Genomic DNA, 12,309 nt, shown 5'->3' with positions numbered 1-12,309 from the left:
TCATCAAAAAGGATTAAGAGGGAAGCCCATACCTATGGTTGATTCATGTTGCTATCTGACAGAAAACAATGAAATTCTGAAAAGCAATTATCCTTCAATTAAAAAAATAAATAAATTGGAAAGAAAAAAAAAAAGCAGTTGCATTAGGTACTTCTCCTCCCCAAATACTTAGTAACCTTTTCTCCATTTTAGGATAAATCTTATTATACTCCTTATCTTCATTCATATTAGTGATTATAAGCAGCCCAGGTCTCCCAGTCATTCTTCAATTTCCCCATTCTAATACCTATTTGGTTCAGCATATTCCCCTTTCTGGGTCAAATTTTTTCATACAGTTCTCCTTGCCCCTCTGCCCCAACCCCAAATACTTTTCTTATTGAGGCCTGGCTCTTCCAGGAGGACTGGGCCTCACCCACAGTGCTCTCCACACCTCTGTACTTACACATCTGAGCCTGGAGACCAGTGTTCCTTTGGCTACTCACTGCCTCTTTGAGCTCTCTCCCTCCTACTCTGTAATTTCTGGGCTTTCAAACTCATATCTACTTTTCCTTGTTTTAAACATCTCCCAAACACTGTTACACTGTTATTATCTCTAACATGACTCACATTCATGGCAATGTCAGTATACAAAGATGCTTGTTACAGTTCCCTGACGTCTTCTTTGATGTCCTTGTCCGTTCACCTGCCTCAGCCACACACATCCCATGGTCACAGGCTATAACATCAGTACCAGTAACTGCAACTATTGAATCTCAATTGTACTCCACCTCCTACCTTTTTCACTCCTAGTTCCCCAATGCCAGCAATTCTTTGACTCCAATGGACTTAAATTCCCATTGATTTTCCAGTGTCTATCATCCCTTTCACATGATCACTTCTTTGACCTTCTCACACTTCATAGACCTTCTCACACTTCATAGTATTCACTTGGCTAAACATGTTTAAACTTCTGCCTACATCTTGCCTATAATCTATGCAGCTAAGTATGGGGGAGGAAAAAGATATATCCCTGCTACTGGCATCAGTAACCTCACAGGGGCCCTTAGGGCTTCCAGCATTCACACTAGACATCCCTGTTTCACTCACTGTCCCCCTCTCCTGTCTCTGTTTCAAGACACCATACATTACATTCAGTTGTCATATGTTCCAAGGCTCCTCTTGGCTACAGCAATTCCTCAGACTTTTTGACAACTTTGATAGTTTGGAGGAGTACTGGTCAGGTTTTATATTGTATGATGCCTCTCTACTGGAATTTTTCTCTACCTTTTTCTCTCATGATTAGACTGAGATTATGGCTTTTGGGGAAGAAGATCAGAGTTAAAGAGTGCCAGGGCTTCCCTGGTGGCTCAGTGGTAAAGAATCCACCTGCCAATGCAGGAAACAGGTTCAATCCCTGTGTCTGGGACAGTCCGGGAATATCCCTGGAGAGTCCACTGCAATGAGAAGCCCACTCACCAAAACTAGAGAGCAGGCCCTGTTCACTGCAACTAGAGAAAAGCCTGGGCAGCAGCGAAGACCCAGCACAGAGAAAAATAAAGCAATCAGTAAACTAAGTTCAAAAGAGTACCATTTTCATGACATCATATCAAAGGTATATACTATCAGCATGATTTACCACTGATGATACTGAGTTGATCTAAGCCTGGTTTAGGTAATGTTTGTCAGCTTTCTCCACTGGAATGTTTTTCCTTTCTCCCTGTTTTCAAACTGTGCTCCTTGGAAGGAAATTCTCTGTTTGCAGCCTACACTTAAGGAAAGGGGAGTTGGGCTCCATCTCCTTTGAGGTGGAATATCTTCATACTTTATTTGGAATTCTTCTGAATGTGAGGTTTGTCTCTTCTGCCATATTTAGTTAATCACTTTTGCCATTTTACATACACATAGGCTCTTTCCTTCTGTCACTGTTTTATTTTTTTAAGATACTTAGATAAGAAAAATATTGTACATATATACCAACACAGTTACTACTTCTTGTGCTCTTCATTTCTTTGTGTAGAACCACATTATCTTTTTCTTTCTGCTTAAAAGACTTCCTTTAATATATCCACTGGTGATAAATTCTTTCAATTTCTGTATGTCTGAGAAAATCTTTATTTTACCTTAGTTTTTACAAGATTATTGGCTGTAGATTTCTTGGTTGACTGGTTTTTTGTTTTAAAACTTTGTAACTTATATCGAACACATATGAGAACACCTAAAGCTGTCTCACAGCTCATTGCTACTATTTCATTTTTTAAAAAATTCATTTCAGTCCTTATTTTTCATATTAAGTTTATTACATCTATGATCATTAAATCACGAATCTACATTATATTATCTGCCATTAATACAATCTCAAACTCTCTAGTTACTACCTACAAGTTAGATTTGAATTAAAAAAAAGAAAAAACTTTCAAATGTCTCTACTTAAATCTTTTAACATCTGGAATGCAACTATTAAAATTATTTTACCGGAGAAGGCAATGGCACCCCACTCCAGTACTCCTGCCTAGAAAATCCCATGGATGGAGGAGCCTAGAAGGCTGCAGTCCATGGGGTCGCTGAGGGTCGGACATGACTGAGAGACTTCACTTTCACTTTTCACTTTCATGCATTGGAGAAGGAAATGGCAACCCACTCCAGTATTCTTGCCTGGAGAATCCCAGGGACGGGGGAGCCTGGTGGGCTGCCATCTATGGGGTCGCACAGAGTCGGACACGACTGAAGTGACTTAGCAGCAGCAACAGCAGAGGAAGGTACAGGTTCTCATTTCCCAAAATATTGTTTTAACCCATTTGACACCAACACCTGACCTGAACCTACACTGATTGATGCAAAGCTGTTTATAATCATCATGTTTTCTTACTGTGAATATTTCTTGCAGAAATATTAAAAATAAATAAATAAATAATTTTAATGACCTTGTACATGAATTCTTTTATCTGTGTCAGTTCTGGGGTGGTTTCAATAGATTGATTTCCCCCCTCATGGGTTGTGTTTTTCTGCTTTTTTAAACTGCCTGGTATACTCTGACTTGATTATTTCGGTGCTTACTGCTTTTGAACTGTGCTGCTGGAGAAGACTCTTGAGAGTCCCTTGGACAGCAAGGAGATCAAACCAGTCAATCCTAAAGGAAATCAACCCTGAATATTCACTGGAAGGCCTGATGCTGAAGCTGAAACTCCAATACTTTGGCTACCTGATGTGAAGCAACAACTCATTAAAAAAGACCCTGATGCTGGGAAAGATTGAGGGCAGGAGGAGAAGGGGATGACAGAGGACGAGATGTTTGGATGGTATCACTGACTCAATGGACATGAATTTGAGCAAACTCCAGGAGATGGTGAAGTACAGAGAAGTCTGATATGCTGCAGTCCATGGGGCTGCAAAGAGTTGGACATGACTGAGTAATTGAATAACAATCAATTAACTTATAAATACAGATGTAGCACTTCCAAAAAAAGTTGATAAGATGGCTGGATGGCATCACCGACTTGATGGACATGAGTTTGAGTGAACTCTGGGAGTTGGTGATGGACAGGGAGCCTGGCGTGCTGCAATTCATGGGGTCACAAAGAGTTGGACATGACTGAGTGACTGAACTGAACTGAAGTGGAATATATCCTAAAAAACTAGGATCAAAATGCTTAACTATGCAGCACCTCAGGATGCAAGCCATATCTCTTCTATTGTCTGTCTATGCTCATTAGACCTGGTGACCTGATCTCAGAGCTTTAAAAAATTCTATAGCTAACAATTTTATATTTCTATCCTGGATCCCAGACTTCCACATTCAACAGCCTATTCAATATATCCACATGGACACTTGGATATCTTAATAGGCACCTCAAACCTAACATGTCCAAAACAAGTTAAAAATGTTACTTCCTGATCTGGTACCTGCTACCTCCACTTCTCTTCTCTACTTGCAGTCTTCCCCATTTCAGCCAAGGAGAACCTCAGTTTCATCACTCCAACTGCTTAGGCCAAACTCCTAGGGGCATCTCTCCCTCTCTGTCATGTAGGGTCTCCTTTCAAAGTACATTCAGAATCCAACTACTTTTTCCAGCCTCCCCCAACACCATTCAGGTCTCAGCTATCATCATTTCTTGCCTGGATCACTGCATCAGCCTCCTAACTGATCTTCCTGCTTCTGCCTTTGCCTCTCTTGAGAATCTCTTCTCAACAAAGTAATCCCATCAAAATCTAAGAGTGATCCTGTTAAAACAGAAGGAAGATCACTTTCACTTCTCTATTCAATACTCTCCAACAGTCTCCTCGTCTTACTTGTGCAGAAGCCAAAATTCTTCAAAGGCCTATGGTACCACAGTTGGCTTCATGTCTTAATTGATCCACCTTTTTTCTCCTGCTCTCCTACTCAACTGTAGGCTAGCTATGCTAGAATCCTGAAGGATCTTTGAATATATAAGAAATGCTCCTGCTTAGGGCCTTTACACATGATGGAAATGTTCTTCCCTTAAGTAAGTGAGTATCACTCTCCTATTTCCTATGTTCAAATGCTACCTCAGTGAAGCCTCCCCAACCACTCTTTGGAAATTGGACACTTGACTCTCTGCCTACCAGCCCCAGTACTTCAGGGTCCATCATTTAACATATTACATATTATTTCTATTTTAAAAATTGTCTTTCTCCTCCTTCTATAGTGGCAGAAATTTTTGTTGGTTCTTTAAGACTGTACCTTGCATAGCACCTTATTGATCTGAGTGTCTTGAGCAAGTACTCAAATCAGTTTGCCAAACATATGAATGAACCAGTTTGGGGGTTTTAAAACTCTTCTCCAGTGTTTTAAAATTAATCACTTCTATATAAATACTTTAATTGCTCAGTTGAACTGGAATCTCTGCAAGAGAATGAAAAGTACTAGGAAAATGAGCATTAAAAGCCAACACAATCCCAACAGAGCACCTTCTACATATACCCATTACACTGGCCTCTGTAGCTCATTTTATAGCATGTCCAACTTATTTTGAAAAAAATTTTTTTTAATTTCTGGCAATAAGTCTGTAGTCATGTATGGTAATTTAAAACTTTAAAATAATTACTTCATTGAGATGTAATTCACATCACCCTTTTAAAATGTACAATTTAAGGTCTTTAGTATATTTATAAGACTATAAAGCTATCACTAATGTCTAATTGCAGTATATTTTTATCCTTCCAAAAAAGAACACTCACATGTATTACATTTCCTCCTCTCTTCAGTCGCTGTAAACCACTAATCTCTTGTCTCTATGGATGTGCCTGTTCCAGAGACTTCATAGTCGGTTGATCCTCATTATCTGAGGATTCCATATAGGTGAATTTACCTATTCACTACAATTAATCTGTAACCTCCAAATCAATACTCTCAGTGCTTCTGTGGTCATCTATAAACATCTGCAGAGGTTAAAAGCAGCGTACTGTTCAGCATTCCTAAGGGCAAGAAGGCTATGATGTGCCTTATGGAGAAAATGTACTGGTTTGATAAGCCAAATTCAAGCATGGGTTACAGTGGCTGTAAGTCTAACACGACTGAATCATCAATATATATTAAATAAAGTGTATTTAAACAGAAATAGATATAAAGCAAGGTGAGGTACTGATCAGTTGACAAAAATGTGACTTCCTCTAGAAGCAATGGTTCAGTATTTGTTAATTCAGTGTTTGCTGTTTTATAGAACCTAACTACCCTACCACAAATGAGGAATCAATCAACTGTAAAGGGAATCCGACAATATGTAATCTTTTATGTCTGACTTCTTTCACTTATCATAATGCCTTCAAGGTTCAATGCTGCATGTATCTGTACATCTTTCCCTTTATTAAGGCTAAATAACATTCCACTGTATGGATATACTACTTTTCTTTATTCACTCATTAGGTGACAGACATTTCCACCTTTTGGCTATTATGAATAATGCTGCTATGAACATTTGTGGACAAGTTCTTGGGTGAATATATACTTTTAATTCTCTTGGTTATTTACCTAGCAGATTAACTGCCAAGTTACGTGGTAACTCAATGTCAATTTTTAAAGAAACTGCCAAACTGTTTTCCAAAGTGCTATGCCATTTTACATTCCCACTAGCAATGCATGAGGGTTCCAGTTTCTCCAGATTCTCACCAATACTTATCATTTTCTGCCTTTTTTATTACAGTCATTCTAGTAGGCATGAAGTGATTTTATTGAGGTTCTGATTTGCATTTTTTTAACTGATATGGAGTTATATATGGTAATGTAAAAGAAGGAAGGAAAGAGGGGAGGGAGGGTGGAAGGAGGAGAAGGGAGAAAAGGAGGAAGGGAGCAAAGAAAGGAAGGGAAAAAGAGAGAAAGAAGGAAAGTTGGAACTCTACCTCAGCTGCTGGAACATGAAACCGTTTAAAGTCTACTGACTTCATCTGTTTCTGGGGACCCTCACTCTTTTGTCTGAATGTGGCTTTAACACTGCCATCTACCCAGCCTCCTCACAGATGGGATCCTGCTTTCCTCTTTGTACCTGGGGGTACAGAGGCCAAAGTTCAAAGTCAATAACCTGAAGGTTATATCTAGAGTCTCTTAATTCTACAGAAAACTGAGCAAATTCTTATTTATGTGCAAATTTAAGAAATAATATAGCTTGTCAAAAAATTACGAACTCTTTAACCTAACACATTCAACTCAGTAACTCAGAAGCAAATACTTTCTAGACATAGAGTGAGAGAAGAGACTGGGCTTTTTTTTGGGGGGGGCGAGTTTGTTGTTTTTAATCAATTTTGTATCCTAAATCCTTGGCCAGTGCCTAGAATATGCAAGTTCTAAATTAATGATTCAAAGAAAATTATTTTCTAAAAGTAAGTTTAGTGTTTAACTGGTCTTACCCTCAAAGGATTTTCATTGAGGTATGGAGGCTCTCCTTCTACCATTTCAATAGCCATGATACCCAGAGACCAGATGTCTACTTTGGGGCCATAAGCTTTCCGTGTAACCACCTCTGGTGCCATCCAGTATGGCGTTCCAACCATGGTACTCCGCTTACTCTGCTCAGGGGTGATCTGGGCACAGAAACCAAAGTCAGCTACAAAACAAAAAAAAAGATACAAAACATCTTGAGTTAATGGTGTCCATGGGTTGTTTTAGGAGTTTACTTTATATGACAATGAATTATATTTGAGTATTCATGAGTATTCAGTCTCTTAGTTTTCAAGAATGTATTAATAAAGTAAACCAGAATGGGCTTACAGATATTTTGATATTATATACATTCACTTTTTAACTTTTACTTCCCAAAAGAAGAAGGTAATTTATTAGGAAGGTTTTTATTCTAAACAATTAATTTTATCCTAAAACTTTTAATAAAGTTGAAAAAGATCTAAAAGAAAAAGTAACCAAAGGTGGACACCAAAACTGTGTCCACTGTCAATCAGGCAAAGGTCAGGAAGTGGACACTACTTTTGAGGGAAAAAAACAGAAGCTAGAATTAATAAGAAGCATATGAGTCAGCAAGAGAGCCCAGAAAAAGAACACATTTAACTGCAACTGTACCCACAAGGTCTTCACCAGCATTACTCTATTCCAACCACCTCATTTTATAACTGAGGAGCAGGATACCTAATTTAGAACCCAGCGTTAATTCAGTAGGAAAGTCAAGATAAGAATCTAGAACCGTTTCCTTCCTTCTACTGTTAAACTCATTCTATTCCATGTGTAAATACTGTTAACATTTAGGACTGTAAGTTCTGGACTTCTGTTATGCATTTCCAAATACACAAAAAATATCTACAAACTGGTTTATTTTACTTAAATATTTTACTTAGGATATTTTGTAAATTGCTTTTTACAACTATTTTCAGAGATCTTTCTGTATTACTATACTAACCTACCTTATTATTCTAACTACACAACTTTACAGAACATAAAAATACCTTAATGTTTTTAACCATTTCTGAACTACTAGATTATTTCAGATATTGTTGGTTTTCCTTTACAAGGTTGCAGAGAACATTTTTGTACTTATTGCTGTGCATACGTTCAGCAGTTTTATAGCAGACAGTCTTAAAAAGCAATTGTTAGGTCAAATCATAACATTTATAGCTAAAATGAGTGCTTATAAAACTGTTTCAAGTACCTCATAAGAAAAAACATACCACATTATAACTTTATAATAGGTACATTTATTATTATGACTTCCATTTTACAAATGGGGAAACTGAGGAACACCAAGATCATTCATCTAGTGAGTGGCAGAGCCAGGGTAAAATATTATCCAAAAAGGTCAAATTTAGTTTACCTGTATACTACCTGTATAATGTATGAGAATATCAATTTCTAGCTTTCCCACGAAAATTACAATTATTAACTATATATTTGACCACCAAATAGAAACTAAATCCTTATTCTTACAGTTGAATAACCTCTGAAGGATTTTTTTTTTTTCCCACTTTTTGGCTGGACTACAGAGCTTATGGGATCTTAGTTCCCCAACCAGGCATTGAACTCACACCCCCTACATTGAAAGTGCAGAGTCTTAACCACTGGACCATCAGGGAAGGCCCTGAAGAATCTATTTTTAAAGAGATGTTGAAAAAGGAGCCAAATTCTCTAGGCAAACAGAAGAAATAGTTTTTGGTCTCCTGATCCAAGAAATGTCTTGCATTTTGCATAGTTGGAGAAACTTCAGTAGAAGTTCTTGAATCCTCCAGAAGGCATGGTTGGAACTGAGATTATAGCCAGCAGAGGAAGAGAGGTTTTTTTTTTCCCCATGACTCTATCCTGTCTGGTACAGAAGACAATTAGGGAAAGGGGTTTACAGACGATTTTCTCCCTAAAAATGTCATCTCTGATGTCTGGGTCACACAGGCCTCTCCTAATTAGACCACCATTTACCAAATTCAAAGAAAGACGAACAGCATAATGAGAAAAATCTACCCCAACAGGTAGCAGAGACAAATCCAAGTTTATGTTTGGGAGACAGCACCAACATTATAATAGTACCCGGCACTGCTCCTCAGTGTTTTACATTTTTGGTACTCAGAAGAATTCTCTGAGATAGGTACTATTATTTTCCTTATTATACAAATGAGGAAACAAACATAAACAGATTACATAATTCCACCCCAAATTATTCAGCAAGTAGCAGTAGATCCACTATTTAAACTCAAGCTGTCCAGCTGATGGTCCATATCTTTTTACTACTATTCTCCCCCACTCCATGTATTGTCATAAAAACGTTAATAGCAGGAAAGAGTTTTTACTTAAACAAAATGCAGAAAATTATAAGTAACATATAAATGTTATCTATTCACGTATTACTCACTAAGTTTAACAGATCCTTCCATGCCCAAAAGCACATTGTCACTTTTGATGTCTCTGTGGATCACTTGATTAGCATGTAAAAACTCCAATGCCTGTAAACACTGAACAGAAGAAAAACACGTATCAATGAAATAGTCCCTGAAAAGTCTAAGGGAAATTCACATACACTATTTACCTGAGTACCACCTCTAGTATCTAGTAGAAGACACTCTAATAATACATTTACAGAGAAAAAAAATTCTGTCACATGCAAAGTTACAAAAATAAGACACCTTAAATAATTAGATCCTGCTCTTCCTACTCTGGTCTTATCCAGAAACAACTATTAAATAATGTCTTGTCTAGTCTTATTTCTGCCACAGGTTATTTAATACCATAAGAATATCACTTAGTCTTCAATGTTCTCATTTTGAAATGAATGGGCGGGTCAATATGATTTCTAGGCCTGTTCAGGTTTAAATTTAAACGTCTAAAGGTACACAGCACTTGGTAAACATGCACAAGGCTTTTTACATATCATTTCAACAGTAATGGGGACTTCCCAGGTGGTTCAGTGGTAAAGAATGCCTGCCAAAGCAGGAGCCACAGGAGATGCAGGTTCGATCCCTGGGTCAGGAAGATCCCCTACAGGAGGAAATGGCAACCCATTCCCGTATTCTTGCCTAGAGAATTTTAAGGACAGAGAAGCCTGGCAGGCCACAATCCATGGGGTTGCAAAGAATCGGACGTGACTGAGTGACTAACACTTTCACTTTCAACAGTAAAGGATAAACTTGTAATCATTCCTATCTGAATCTGAGATACTCAGAAGTCTAATCAATATAAGACACTGGGTAGTCTGGTTCTTTCCAGTTCTTCAGTATGATGTAAAATGTTTTCTTCCTTTCTTCTATGGTAGGTTTCATATAAAGCTATATCCATATCCTAGATACTATGCCATATTTCAGAAAGCACTGAGTCAAAAGAGCAGAAAAAGTACTCTCACTTCCTTAAAAACAGAATGAGGTTAAATTTTTTAAATCTGCTTGCTAAGATTTTTTAATGTAAACCGCATATAAATTGTAACTTGGAAAAAGCTATGTTTTTATTTCTTACCCACATTAAAGTAGAACAACAAATGAAGTCTGTACATCTTTACAACTAAAAATCTCATTCAAAACACTGCACTACTCAAAGAAAAAAACTAGTACTGCGTCACATTTACCAAGCATTTAAGCAGATTTCTGAAAAGAATAAATCCCCAGAAAAATACTTGTAGGAATAAACAGAAGAACTCTTAAAATAACTTTATACCAATTAGGAATAAATAGAGGAACTCTTAAAATAACTTTACACCAATTATGACAAAAATTATTAGAAAAACAAATTAAGTATAAATAAATTCTTGTTCTTATCAACTTTTAAGTGACCAAACATTCTTCATTTTTTCAAACATTCATTGTTAAGGGATATATTATTAAACTATCATATTTAAAACTATTAAAAAGTTCTTATTTCCATCCTTCCTGAAACAATCAGGAGGAATATCCATTAAATGAAGCATAACCACACCAGAATTAAAATCTTCGAAGAATATTTTTAAAAAAAAAAAGCCAAATAAAAGATGAAAAAAGAAAAACATCACATATATTGTTCTTACATGAACAAAGGTTATAATTTACTTATAATTCACTGTAAAAATGAGGGAAGCCTAATCACAGGAAACATAACAGTTGTAAGAACTGTCACAATTTCGTCCTTTGTGATAATGATTCCTAGGATTCCAAGTAGTGTCTCAGTTTTAATGACAATCTCATTAACCTAAGTTTCATCCACAGGAAAAAGATTACATGGAAGACAGAAAGGCTCATTTTTGGCTTAGATGTAGGCAATGTGACAGAATTCTACTGGCCTAAACAAACAGTGTGTCTCAAAATTCATTAATGAATATCATTTCATTGGTCGCCTTTAAGGAAATCAATAAATCCACAAGCAGACATTAATTAATACCTAGGGAGAAGATGTGTGCCACTTTGTCCGTGCTTCCACTGTTGAGTGGTATATTTTTAATGGCACCCCCTCTTACCCTCAAAAGTATCCTACTTGAATAAATAAATATTTCCCTTTTTTCAACTCGGTTAACCACATGTTACTGTAACTTATCAAAAAGGGAGCAAACTCACCTCTCTGCACACAGCAGCTATCTGGGCTTCATCCATGCATGTCTCTGTGACAACATCAGTAAGGGATCCTCCGGCCAGGTACTCCATGACCACAAACAATTCATCTCCCACCAGGTAACTAAAAGAGAACAGACAAAATACATCCACACTTTCACTTCTTCTAAATACATGGCGCTCTATATTAAAGATTTCAATTATTAGACACCCTGATAAAAAAAAAAGCCCAGAAAGCTGGTAGCTTTGATAGCTAGGAAGAACACTGAAAAGGTGCTTTGTAACAGCACAGAAAAGCAACAGAAGGTCATTATGATTTTCCTAAATCACTTTAAAATTTACCCACAATTCTAACTTGAGTGTGTACATAGATTATTCCAGTTAATATAACCCTGTATGGTATGAACTTCCAGATGATGGAGGCTTCCAGGAGATGGAGACCTGGAAAGGTTAGGTAACTCATACAAGGTCACATAGCCAGTAGGTGACAGAACCAGAATCTGAAACTAAACACAACTGGTTCCAAAGCTTATGGCTTACCTTAACCACCCATGCTTTACTGACTTGTTAAAAAGCAGACAAATGTACCTGGAAAGTTTATTTCTATGAACATGGTCTTCAGAGGCAGGCCTAAAGTCTAAAAGTATGTTTTCTCTTAATCCATTCAAAACAAATTTAAATACGGAAATTAAAAAAAATCACCTATAGTTCCCTATCTCCAACACAATCACTATTGTAATTCTCACTTATTTTTCTACTATTCTTCTTTCATTCACATAGACATCCTGCTTTAAAAACAAATCTGTTGTAAGGGAATTTCCTTTTGGCCCAGTGATCAGGACTTCATACTCTCACTGCCAACCCATGGGCAGGGAACTAAAA

The 12,309-nt window shown here is 37.1% G+C and overlaps 1 protein-coding gene across 1 annotated transcript in view; it reads right to left on the bottom strand.

The window, feature by feature from the left end:
- Positions 1 to 12,309, bottom strand: part of PAK2 (p21 (RAC1) activated kinase 2) — a 91,397-nt gene that overhangs the window by 11,628 nt on the left and 67,460 nt on the right. Inside the window, exons 11-13 of the mRNA XM_005897818.3 lie at positions 11,434 to 11,551; positions 9,273 to 9,372; positions 6,838 to 7,034 (exon numbers count right to left, since the gene is read on the bottom strand). Coding sequence (XP_005897880.1) covers positions 6,838 to 7,034; positions 9,273 to 9,372; positions 11,434 to 11,551 — 415 coding nt within the window. The remainder of the gene's footprint in view (positions 1 to 6,837; positions 7,035 to 9,272; positions 9,373 to 11,433; positions 11,552 to 12,309) is intronic.

This window comes from Bos mutus, chromosome 1 (assembly GCF_027580195.1).
Source record: "Bos mutus isolate GX-2022 chromosome 1, NWIPB_WYAK_1.1, whole genome shotgun sequence".
NCBI classification, from domain to species: domain Eukaryota; kingdom Metazoa; phylum Chordata; class Mammalia; order Artiodactyla; family Bovidae; genus Bos; species Bos mutus.
The sequence above is the reverse complement of the archived record's forward strand: the minus strand, read 5'-3'. Positions and strand labels throughout refer to the sequence as shown.